Source organism: Anthonomus grandis, chromosome 18, assembly GCF_022605725.1.
Source record: "Anthonomus grandis grandis chromosome 18, icAntGran1.3, whole genome shotgun sequence".
NCBI lineage: Eukaryota > Metazoa > Arthropoda > Insecta > Coleoptera > Curculionidae > Anthonomus > Anthonomus grandis.
This window is the reverse complement of record NC_065563.1, coordinates 12,543,186-12,556,109: the sequence shown is the minus strand read 5'-3', so window position 1 is coordinate 12,556,109 and position 12,924 is coordinate 12,543,186. Positions and strand designations below refer to the sequence as shown.

Below are 12,924 nucleotides of genomic sequence, written 5' to 3'. Positions count from 1 at the left end.
TCTTTGATGTTTGCTTTGCGTTTAAGGTTCTGAATGGTATTGTTAGAAGTCCTTTTCTCTTTGCATGTATCTTCTTACACAACACGAGGTCAGGCGCTTCTCCACATTCCCTTTTGCAGAACATCCTATCTACTAAACAGCCCTATAAATAGAATAGCTTCTACAGTGAATAGATTCGCAAAAGATCTTAATTTTTTCAGTACATCTTTAAATAAATTTAAGTCGTCAGCTAGGGCAACTATCTTGGGATAGTGCCCTACTCCCACTCTTTGGATTAGGTTTAGCACAGTATTAATTATTAGTATTATAGTTTTTACTTAAGACTACTGTTAATTATTAATAAGTACTTGAAATGTTATATACGTTGATAAATAAATAAATAATCGCTTATTAGGTACGTACGCACCCCTTCAACGATTTCGGTCTGCTTTTGAGGCTCCCGGGGTGCTCCGCTTCGCCCTCTTCCAGCCTGATATTGATCTGTTCCGCTTCCAGGTTAATCTCGGACATTTCTAATTAATTAATTAATTAATGTTTGTTGCTTTAACGGAATTAAGTTAGGCCCACCTTTGACCGGCTCCTCGGGTTCCTCTCGTTCGGGGGTGGGTTCTGCCTGCTCGCTTTGGCTTTCCACCTCGGTCATGCCTGCGATCTAAACTTGTTTTATTGATTTTTGTGCGTGCGTTTGTTTGATCGATAGACGCTTAGGAGATTAATTAAAGAAAAAGTTCGTCGTACCTCATCCACCGCCTCTTGTTTTGAATCCACGTCGGACTCCGGCCGCTCGAAGAAATCCGCCTCCAGCTCGATGGCCGCCTCCGCCGCCTTTTTCGGGCCGCTCTCCCCCTCGTCTTTCAACGATCCCGATTCATCTCCCGTACTCTGGAAAATATTTTAATGTTTTGTTAAGTCACTTCTATAAGCCCGAACTTATAATAATAGAGGCTTTAAGTTTAACTCACATGGTCAATCGATTTCACCTCGAAGTCGTTCTGCGTGTCGGAAATGAGCGATGATTCCTGATTGTCGATATCCGGTTCCGGTGTGGTCGCTTCCGCTTGTTCCTCCGAAACGTTGTCTTGGGCGACGGGTGATTCTTCGTTATCCGACATATTTTTCAGCGATAAACTAGAAGAGTTTTTTTAGATAAAAGTATATGTTTGACGTTTAAAAAATATTACAAAACTTACTGTCACTTACGTCAAATTTGACGGGCGACATTATATATGGAAGTGGTAAAAGTACGTTCGACTTGTCACTAGCCACAAATTTGACTGACGTTTATGTATTTGGAGCGAAGTTGAACAGAGGCGAGTTACTTATTACGTAAAACTAAAAACCTATTTAGAAAGTACTATCTTGCGTGATCAATATTATTAAAAAGATGGAGAAAATATTATAGACTTTTATAGAAAATTACGATTTGTACTAGTACAGTAGCCACTCCCAATAAATAATAAAGGTTGACATAAGTGACATTTGACAGTATTTTTTATTTATAAATTAAATTAACCGTATTTTCATATTTATATTCCTGATTTGCGTGTGGAAATTTGTGTTTATGACCTAGAGGAGTGATGTAGATCCTTCTAAGTTACAGAATTTGGTTACTTAAGGCTTTAAATTTGAATTAATAGCTTATATAATGGTTAGTCGCAAATAGAGTGTAGTTAAGTCCCGACCTGTCAATGGTGCAAGCATCAACAGGTATTAACATATAAAAAGAGAAAATCTCTTTATGTAAGAGTTAAATACTTACCAAAATAAATACCTATTTGATTATGACAAGAAAATTTGAGAAATATTCCTATCCATATTAAGCCTTTTTCTGGAGCGATTCAACAACGATCCTTTCCTGGATAGAAAGGCCCAAGGAGTGGTCTACTTTTGTGTGGAATCGCATTTCAGAAATAAGAAAACTCTCAGCTTCCGGCACCTTGTAGGAGGCATGTACCTGGGTTGTTAAATCCTGCCGACTTACCATCTCGAGGCTGCTCTATTTAAGCAATTGGTTCAATCAAGATGGTGGGAGGGTCCACAATGGCTTTATCAAAACCCTTTTAACACCCCCCTGGAAAGCCTTAGCTACGATGAGGAAGAAATTAATAGGGAGAGGAGGAAAAAGTTGGTTACTGTCTTAATAAATAATGAGCATCAGAAAATGTCTCTTATGGATTACTTTTCTCAGTATTTGAAAATTATAAGGATGTGTGCATGGATATCTTGATTTATTTATAATACGAGAAATAAGGAGCGGCACACAGGGCCTTTAAGTACCGAAGAAATTAATCAAGCCGAGATATTTGTATTAAGACAAGTGCAACAAGAATTCTTTGAAGACAATAAAAATAGACTAAGCGGCATGGAAGTTTTCGAAGATATGGATGGCGTCATTAGATTAAAATCCCGTTTAACTAATAGGAGTGATTGTGACAACTTCCTTTTTCATGTGATATTACCTGGTAAACATTTTTTAGTAAACAGACTTATTTTTGGAGAACGCACTTAAAGTTAGACCTTTTTAATGAGGACATCTAGGAAAGGTAGAGCTGAGTCCTTCTCTGTCTCCATCGTGAACTTGATTGTTGGTCTGAAGTTGTTGAGGTAAATCAGAAACTCTTGAAGTACTTTTTCCTCTTTGTCCCAGATGATGAAGGTGTCGTCCACATATCGAAGCCAGAGCTTGGGTTTGCTTTGGGAGGCATCTATTGCATGTTCCTCGAACTCGTTGTTTGCTATTACTGGGGAAAGAGATGAACCCATCGGAAGTCCTTCGTCTTGGGCGTAGAATCTATCCTTGACCTGAAAGTAAGAATTACGAAGACAGATCTCCAAAAGTTCCATCACCCCGTCCAGAGGCAGTGTGGTCCGAGTTGAGAAAGCTGCATCCTTGCTTAGTTTGTCTCGGATGATGTTAAGAGACTCTCCTATGGGTACATTGGTGTAGAGACTTTCGACATCAAAACTCACCAATCTGTCATTGGTCTCGACTTCGATCCCTCCAAGAAGGTCTACAAAGTGGGCAGAGTTTCGCACGAAAGACGCTGCATTTCTCTGGATCGGTCTAATGATCTCCAAAAGGAATTTCGAGAGTTCTGATTTCTAGAACTCGTGATGGGCCGCAGAGGCATTTGCTCTTTATGAATCTTGGGTAGTCCGTATAGGTGTGGAGGACTACCCAAGATTTGACCAAGATTTGATTTGAGGACTTGACTCATAACTTTACTTCTAGTGTTCAGATCGGCTTGATTTTTGTCTTAAAAGATTCTTTGGAATGTTCTTCAAGTTCTATTGAAAAAATCATCAAAATCCATGCATCGGAAATTTTTTAATCTAACTTTTTGAAAATCATGTCTAAGAATATACCCACTTTCAGGTAACTTGACTCATAACTTTACTTCTAGTGTTCAGATTGGCTTGATTTTTGCCTTAAAAGATTCTTTGGAATGTTCGTCAAGTTCTATTGAAAAAATCATCAAAATTCGTGCATCAGAAATTTTGTAATCTAACTTTTTGAAAACCATGTGTAAGAATAAAGCCACTTTCAAATAAATTGGGTCATAACTCCACTTCTAGTGTTCAGATCGGCTTGATTTTTGCCTTAAAAGATTCTTTGGAATGTTCTTCAACTTCTATTGAAAAAATCATCAAAATCCATGCATCGGAAATTTTTTAATCTAACTTTTTGAAAATCATGTCTAAGAATATACCCACTTTCAGGTAACTTGACTCATAACTTCACTTCTAGTGTTCAGATTAGCTTGATTTTTGTCTTAAAAGATTCTTTGGAATGTTCTTCAAGTTCTATTGAAAAAATCATCAAAATCCATGCATTGGACATTTTTTAATCTAACTTTTTGAAAATCATGTCTAAGAATATACCCACTTTCAGGTAACTTGACTCATAACTTTACTTCTAGTGTTCAGATTGGCTTGATTTTTGCCTTAAAAGATTCTTTGGAATGTTCTTCAAGTTCTATTGAAAAAATCCTCAAAATCCATGCATTGGACATTTTTTAATCTAACTTTTTGAAAATCATGTCTAAGAATATACCCACTTTCAGGTAACTTGACTCATAACTCCACTTCTAGTGTTCAGATCGGCTTGATTTTTGCCTTAAAAGATTCTTTGGAATGTTCTTCAACTTCTATTGAAAAAATCATCAAAATCCATGCATTGGAAATTTTGTAATCTAACTTTTTGAAAACCATGTCTAAGAATAAAGCCACTTTCAAATAAATTTTAGAGATTTGTAGATTTTAAGGTTTTGCATCAAAATTTAACATTGATACTCCACATAATCGAGTGGTCCATCAGTGGAATCTGAGACACTGAACCAATATTTATTATTATAAGTGACTAGTATACTATAGGTAACCAATGATGATCTTCTGAGGTGCTAAAGCTTTCATCGGCTCTTTTCTATGCTTTTATTTTTATAACAGTCAGTAATAGAGGCAACCCTGATTACCAACAAAACGAACAGGAAATTTAAAAAGTACAACACAGTGTCACATTCAACAGTAAGTAAGTATATTAAATATAAATGTATAAAAAAAAAGAACAATATCTATTATATTATAATATATTGTTATGTATTAATTGTGTGTTAATAAATAAATTTGACATTATTTAAGGTGAATTTTTGATCAATCGAGTGCCTCTAACTCGGCCAACTCTTCTGCCGTTAACTCATTACTCTGTGTGGGCATATTGAGGGCCGCAAATGTGGACTTGGAATTGTCACTCCTCAATCCGTCCTCTTCTATATCTAGATCTTCGTCATCTCGGTTATAAGCGCTATCTCTTATTTTCTTACCATAACCTACAGAAACATAAATCCTACAGTAAAACTCTATTTCACTTATATTACTTGTATTTCACTTGTTGGAAAGACTCTACTTAGAACTTAATGAAGGCGAAGCAGCGGCAGTTGTTTTTTATGATATTATTGAAAAAATAACTTTAATACAAAATTTGATAACAAAAAACAAATTACCAGTACTCGGTTAAACAAAATTTTAACCTATAAATAAATCATGATTTACACTTACTTCTACTCTTCTTGGTAACTTGTTGGTCAGGCGGGGTGCTCAAATCACCCTCATAATTGATAATCCCGTTCTGAGCGAGTCGCCACTCGAGCACCTCGGTGGTAAAGTCGTCCCTGTTCCCCAACTGGGTGAACCCGATAATCTTATCGACCATTATGGTGTTTTGGATTAGAACCACACTAGGAATCACTTTTATTTTCAGTTTTTCTGTTAAAAAGGGACACTTTTCCGCGTTCAGTTTCACGAAACGGGTCTCGATGTGCTTCGGGGCCAGTAACTTCAGGTGCTTATCCATGATCTGACACCTCTCCGAAGAGTTGGTGTAAAAGTGTAAAACGATATTCTCGGACTTCTTGATCAGGTCGAAGAAGCATTTTTCTTCGGGTAGCTCCTCGTAGGCTCCGTGTCCGTTACTGAGCCACTCCCGTTTCTTTTCTTCCAATTTCTGAAGTTCTTTCACCCTTTTTTTTCGTAGATCCTCCAGGTCGTTAACGTCCAGGTTTTCTATTTGTTCCAGGGCCGAGTCTACTTGTTTTTCGATGGCTTTTGTCACTTGAAGCAGTTGATCTTCTACTGGATTCATTTTGACGGGTTCTGTGGTTAAAAATATTCACTAGGTAGTGCTGTTTTCACTTCGGTTTTAATTGTTTCTTATGTGGGGTTTATTGTGGTGCCTTTGATTTACCTTTTCAGTTTAAAATAGGGAAATTCTTATAAAAAACTTCAACGGGTGTTAATCTTTTTTACTTCTGAATAATTGTTATTAGGGAGTGCTATACAAAAGACGGATTTTTATCGAATGCATAAAGACACTTCGTGACATTGACAATTGGGCGACGTTGCCATTTTTAGCAGTTTTCTTTTGAATAATATGCCAAGATTTTTTGTCTAATAGAAAGGGTACGGCCTATAGAACCATAATTTGTACTAAAAACCATAATTTGTACTAAAAAACTTCTTACTAAATAACGTCATTTTCAAGACATTGGTATGCGAAGACTCTAGGAGCTTCAGCAGTGTTGCCATACTTGACGAAAGTCCATAAAATTTAGGTAAAAGTCGGCAGCTAATGATAAATTCTGGTTTTCGTTTGGCATTTCTTTGAAGTGAATTTCCTATTGTTCAATCTCCCTATTACTAATAGAAACATTTTCATATATAAAATATAATATAAAAATACTCTATTGTTGAAGGAATCTCTACTTTATGTCATGAATAGCTTGACAATCCGACAACGCTGTAGCGATTAGTTTGTTTCTCCTGAATAGGTTATGTGTGCGAAGTGTCAATATTTTGACAATTAATTACAAACGTCAACGTTCCTAAATAAAAAGACATTTACCCCGTTTACACGCAACCGCTAATGATGGGTATTATCGAAACGCGAATTATGGTAAAACGCATGTGTTTTTGTTTGTGCCCAGACCCAAGGAAATACCCTAAAATTTTTTTATCAAGACGATGAAAAGTTAATCGTGGCAACGCTGGGGGTTGGTTTGATCTGTCAGTACTGTCACTTGTCATTCTCGTCAGTTTTGTTTATGTCATTGTCCCGTGTTTTTATTGTTATTGTTTTTTTGCACTATAAAGGCGGATATTTTATCTAAAAAGGTAAATAAACACACTTTTTCATAATTTCCCATTAATTTATTTACTTTAGACGTCTATTTAGTTACTACAATACCATATTAACATAGATTTTTACGTCCTGTTATCGTAGCTTATAGGATGTAAGAGGGAGCTTATATAGGATACTCCATATGATTCTTTTTGCATTTTGGGCATAACCAGTGTTGTTATTTAAATTTTTATTAATATATCGTCAGCAAATAATGCTATTTCACACCCATTGACATGAGCAATATCATTTATATATAATAAGAATAAAAGAGCACCTAGAACAGCGCCTTGTGGTACGCCATATTTCACCCCCAATGGGCCTGATAATGAATTGGCAAATTTTACTTTTTGCTCTCTATTATTTAAATACCATTATAAATCTGTGTTGGTGATGCCTATTCGCTCATGTTTTTCTAATAATATGTCCCTATCAACAGTTTCGAAGGCTCATTTTAGATATTAAAAAACCGCTAACACAAAGTTACCTTTATCGATTCTTCTCAAATATCACAGATTCTAATGATGGATTGGTTGATAATATATTATTATTAAGACAGTGATTATGTATTCAGTTTTTGACTGCAAGTTCTAACACCTTTTCGTAAGCTTCGACAATATATCAATATGGCCTAAATTCATTTGCCAAGTATGTTTTTGGTATTTTTTAGGCAGGTATCACAGTCGACTCCTTCCAAGCCTATGGGAATTTACCACTTGCGAGTGATTGTTCCAATATCCAACATCATCACAAAATCCAATATTTTGGCATGCCAGCTACAATTTCATGTATACTAGCAACAAAGTAGTACATATTAAATTACATTGATATGTAGTTCTTTTGGCTATTATGGTTCTTTTTGAATTTATTATTATTTTAGTGTGATATATCTTCTATTTTCTATAAACTAGATTGCTAGTAAGTTTGCTAAAATTAAATTTTTAATCGCAACAGATTTGCTTAGTTCCTGTTTCGAAATAAATGAAACACTTCTAATCAAGGCTTTACATCCCCAATATATTGATCCCCCACCCTCGATAAAACGATGATTCCCTCTCACCTTACTCCACTGCATATTTTATGGATTTTCCCCACGCGACGACTGCGCCTTCCTGCACATCCCGACCTGGACCACCACACCAAAGGAGGGAGAAAGGGAAGCTCCATCAGTGTGGCATTGGCATTGGCCCAATTGATTCGCCGTTTTTCCCTCCCCCACCGCACCGGGAGAGAGGGTTTAAATACGTTTCCTTGTTGATTCCCTTGTTCAGTTTGCAACGAGCGTTCCTACCTAAAGCGACGCGACGGTTTTTACCAACAAACGGTTCCTCCTAGTGTGGTTTATTAAGGGTCAAAGAGAGGTAGGCTTTTATGTTATTTAAGTGTGAATTAACTTCTGTCTTTATTCAAGTATTTCTATATAGACATGATGCAAAAATACATATACATATGTACAATTGGTGAAGTTGAGCCTTCTGGTTATTACTTTACTCAATTAACCATATAATATAATGCCAAAAAACGAACATCTTAAATACTAATAAAATATATCCTAGAACAGCAAGAAGTAAGCGGATGAGTTTTTTACTAAAATATTCTAGAAAGTTGAGTCAAATTAAATTTATACAATATATCGGATATAAGTCAACTGATCAAATTTTTTCAATCAGAACCCTACTTTCCGAAGGAAACAGTAGCATTGCAGTCTTAGGTAGGATTGATCTTGAAATTGTGTTAGGCTGAACATTCCAAGTTTTAGATAAATCTAAATACTTTTATAGATCTTATTTTTAATTGTAATGTATAGAATACCATAAAATGTCAGACCCTTTATTCCCAAACAGAAACAATTACCACCATGTAGCAATTATTTGTGATTTTTTGTCTTCTTCCCCAAATTCAAATAAATGAAAATATGATGGCATGAGTGATACCCATGTTAGTATAGAAAGAAAGAAAGAAAGAAAGAAAGAAAGAAAATGTGCTATATTACGTAAGACAACAAAATCTTGTGTACAAGCATCCTAAAAACTAAAAAATTCCAAATTCACTTTAAATTTCAAACAAACATAACTTCTAAAACACTTTACCATAAAATTTACACACATTACCAAAATTAATCATAACAAAACAGATTGAGAAAAAAAAGCATCTTTTTGATAAATTTCATTAAAAAATAAGTAAAGTTGTCAATAAAACAGAATTTAGAAGAAGTAAATTACATTATTTAACAGGAAACAAAACTAAAACACTAAAATGATGTCAGAGCACAGGTTAAAAGGTATCATTAAAAAAATCGTCAAGGCTATAATATGCCCTGGATAATAAAAGTGATTTTAATTCCTTTTTGAATCTCTTAACTTCTAAAATTTGTCTGATACATAAAGGAACATGGTTGTAAATCTTTTTGCTAAGGTATATAAGTGAGTTCTTGGTGAGGGAGGATGTAGGGATTGGTAAGGGAAAATCGTTAACCTGGCGAGTCATATGACCAGTGTTAGAGGGAGGTTTAGGACATTTATGAATAAGAGTAGCTGTTTCTAAGATAAAAAGAGAAAAAAGAGTTAGGATTTTTTGAGATATAAAGAGAGGTTTACAAGAATCTCTTAACCCAGCGGAACATAGGTATCTAACTGCCTTTTTTGAATCACAAAAATTATGTTTAATAATCCCTTGTTGCTTAAACCCGAAAAAGGCAAGCCATAACGAAGGTGGGACTCAATAAGAGAAAAGTACACTGAACGTGCAACTACCCCTCCCAGCTCATGCCCCGCCATTCTTACTGCAAAGCATCCAGAGGATAATTTTGATGCAAGATTTAGGATATGATCTTCGAAGCGAAGGCGACCATCAATGGTAATACCAAGGAACTTACAGCTTTCTTTGTTTTGCAAGGGGGAGTTTTTACTAAACATAAGGCCCTGAACGTCACACTTAAATCCCATAATAAAGGTTTTGCCCACATTAAATACAAGCCTGTTTGCAGCACACCACTCCGATAAAATCTTAAGATCCTTAAAAACCTGGGCTCTAACATTATCAGAATCTCTATGATTCCATAAAATGGTGGTATCATCAGCAAACTGAACCACTTTGCCCTGCAGTTTTAATATAATTCATATAGCATAATTCGCTATTGATTGGAATATAGCATGATATGACGAGGAAGAATTTTTACTAAGTTTCTAGAGAGTTTTATATAGCCGTTTTATCAACATGCACCTCTTCAATGATAGTCTGTCTGCGACAAACCAGTCAGAGCCACTAACGGGCTCTCAAGACTCTTTCCATTCCTGGCTACGGTTGTGTCATTAGCAAAACACCATTTTAAAACCGTGAGCCACCCTATGAAGCTCATTGATATACACACAACCGCAATGTCTAGGGATATTTTGAATAAATTTGTATATATATTTTTTAATATGATCTTTTTTTTTTAAATTTATTTGCAAGTTTAAGAGTAGTTTATAAGGTAATAAAAAAACCCAAAAAATTTTAAATAATTTATATTTTTTCTAAAAAAATGCAAAAAAATTAAAGTTGTTGAGAAACTAGGTTTTACAAAAATTTAATTCTTAATTTTAAATTAACAAAAAATAAACAAAAACAATATTCAATAACTTGTATGACCTCCACGACTGTTCACAACTGCTTGACATCGTCTGGGCATGCTTAGAATTAAATGATCAATATCATCTTGGGGTATCTCATTCCAGGCTTCTTGAAGTGTCAGAAACAAAGTTCTTCTATTGTCTCTTGGTCTTTCCATACGAAGAACTCTTCTTTGAAGCATATCCCACATGTGTTCAATGGGGTTTAGGTCCGGGGATTGAGGTGGCCATGGTAAGACATCGATATTATTCATTTCTAGAAACTCTCTAGCAACCCTTGAAGTGTGTGGTCTGGCATTGTCGTGCATGTAAACAAAGGTTTGACCAATTGCTGCTGCATACGGAATAACAACAGGTGCCAGTATCTGATCCACGTATAATCTGCCAGTTAAAAAGTTTTCTAATAAAATGAGGTCTGTTCTTCCTCCAATACTAATGCCTCCCCAAACCATGATGGTTCCGCCACGAAAAGAATGCACTTCCTGGACATTGCACAGGCGGTTTGCGTTTCCAGGCTCTCTCCACATGCGAACTCTTCTTGAGTCGGGGTAAATTCCAAACCGAGACTCATCAGTGAACAGCACATTTGCCCAACTTTCATTTTGCCACAACAAATGTTCTTCCGCCCACAAAAGTCGTACTCCTCGATTACCCCAGGACAACGGTTGCACCCTTAAAGGCCGACGACTACGTAGGTTGTTTTCATGCAAACGTCGGCGTACAGTATCGGCTGAAACCTCAACGTTATGCACTTGCTGTAGCATGATTTGCAATTCTGGTGCTGTTACAGTGGGGCGTCTTCGAGCATTTAAGTGTAAAAAGCGGTCCTGTAGAGGGGTTGTAATACGTAAGCGACCTCTATGCCTTTCCGCCACATCGCCTTCTTCTCGATACCGTGCATATAAGCGTGAAATTACGCTTTGAGTAGTGCCCATGTTCACTGCAACCTGTGCTTGCGTCATATCACCATCTAAAAGGCCCACCGCTCGTATCATTTCTTCTCTCGTTAAATGTCTGCGCTGCATGGTTAGCAAGAACTATACTGAGCTCTATGAACAAACTTTTTTCCAAAAAAACGCAAACACTTTTTTTTGGTAAAAGAATTCAAGACAATAAATAACGATATGTGTATTTGTTTATTTATTTGAGATAAATAAATTAAGTAGAAAAATGTACAGTGTGGTTTAAGCAGTCTAAAATAAGGATAAAGTCTAGATATTTTTATATTTATAGCAAGTAAATAAAATTTTAACAAATTAAAAAAAAAATTAAGAAAATTCTAAATTATCCCTAGACATTGCGGTTGTGTGTAGATAAGGAACAGAAAAGGTTCCAGTATTGATCCATGGGGAACGCCATGCTTTACCTTGACCAAGTTAGATAAAAGTCCATTGAAAAAGGTCCTCTGTCTGAATTAGAGATGCTTGTAATTCAATTTCCATTGAAGAAATTAGAAATTCTTTTAGAATCTTTAGGAAAGATATTGAAAAATGCATACTGAACATACACACTGTATACTCTAGACTAGACTCATTAGCATTTTTGACCATTTGAAAGGGGGACATCCTGTGTATATTTCTCGGCATAACAGTGCCGTCAAATAAATGACTTAAATATTGTTTGTTTTTTTTATGGTACTCAGATGACAATGACGACCGCAAAAGGCTACAAAGTGACGGACGCGGCACGTAAAACGAGAGTCGGGATCGCCGTGAAGAGCCTCGAGGACCTTAAGAAGAAAACGATCGATAAGTTCAAGTTGCCCCACGCGGACATAAACTTTCAGACCCCCGATGGCACCCTGGTGGAGAGCGACGAGTACTTTCAAACGTTACCCCCGCAGACCCTGTTGATTTGGGTGGGTCTTGTTTTGTCGTCACTTTTTATTTATTTTTCTTTCTTCTACTTTTTGTCTAGGTTAAGCGGGGCGAAAGGGCGGAAACGGACGCGGAACTCCTCTACAAAACGATCCGGGAGGTGAACGAGGAGTATCTGAGCGCCGGCGAGAAAGTGCAGGAGTTTTTCACCGAGAAAATGAAAACGAAAGTTTTCAAGTTGGCGGAGGTGCTCAAGGGCATCGACTCCGACAAGGTGGCGCTGAGCAGTCGCGAGGAACATCCCGAGTGGTTCGAGGGTACGTCCTAAATTACGTTCATTCACCGCTGAATGGTCCGGGAATCCCGGAACATTCAACGAATGTCGCGTTTTCTAGCGGTAATCGTTAGAACACAAATATAGAGAAGTGTTATAGAAGCCTTGTTAATGTGAAAAAATGTTGGCCCTCTGGCTACTGCAGGTGCAATAATTCGAACTAATTTTGACATTTGTGGGCCATAATTATGGGTAACCCGTCTTACAACCAATCATATTTAAAAGAAGGCGTTTGGCAAATCCGGCGCGAATAAAACGCGGGAAATTCGAATTCTAAGACGGGCCCAACTTGAGAAAACTACTATACTTGATTTAAACAGATTGTTATCAATACATTATTCTATGCTACAAAGACAAGGAAATGTAATCTTTTTGTGTATTTTTTTTTATATTTTAAAAAGAATTACACAAAAAGAGACAAATTTCCTATATACAAAATCCATTTTAACCAAGAGAACACACCAGCTGACTGGCAATTTAATGTAGTTT

General features: G+C 36.4%; 3 protein-coding genes across 15 annotated transcripts in view; 1 reads left to right on the top strand and 2 right to left on the bottom strand.

Moving 5' to 3' along the window:
- LOC126746770 (coiled-coil domain-containing protein 96-like) overlaps positions 1-1,180 on the bottom strand; it is a 32,338-nt gene extending 31,158 nt beyond the window's left edge. The window contains exons 1-4 of the mRNA XM_050455124.1: positions 963-1,180; positions 739-882; positions 568-652; positions 407-512 (exon numbers count right to left, since the gene is read on the bottom strand). Coding sequence (XP_050311081.1) covers positions 407-512; positions 568-652; positions 739-882; positions 963-1,112 — 485 coding nt within the window. The 5' untranslated portion in view covers positions 1,113-1,180. The remainder of the gene's footprint in view (positions 1-406; positions 513-567; positions 653-738; positions 883-962) is intronic.
- LOC126746784 (DNA fragmentation factor subunit beta) overlaps positions 1-12,924 on the top strand; it is a 148,153-nt gene that overhangs the window by 65,567 nt on the left and 69,662 nt on the right. For 11 of the 13 annotated variants that reach the window (XM_050455179.1, XM_050455178.1, XM_050455173.1 and 8 more), the window contains 2 exons: positions 11,927-12,142; positions 12,202-12,418. In XM_050455179.1, coding sequence (XP_050311136.1) covers positions 11,927-12,142; positions 12,202-12,418 — 433 coding nt within the window. Of the gene's footprint in view, positions 1-6,250; positions 6,667-7,572; positions 8,035-11,926; positions 12,143-12,201; positions 12,419-12,924 lie in introns of those variants that run through there. The other 2 variants (XM_050455168.1, XM_050455176.1) reach the window with 2 other exon arrangements.
- Positions 4,513-5,846, bottom strand: LOC126746788 (thioredoxin domain-containing protein 9). The gene is made up of 2 exons (XM_050455184.1): positions 5,056-5,846; positions 4,513-4,826 (listed from the first exon to the last, which is right to left on the bottom strand). The coding sequence occupies exons 1-2, from the start codon at positions 5,636-5,638 to the stop codon at positions 4,651-4,653; spliced, it is 759 nt and encodes a 252-aa protein (XP_050311141.1). The 5' UTR covers positions 5,639-5,846; the 3' UTR covers positions 4,513-4,650.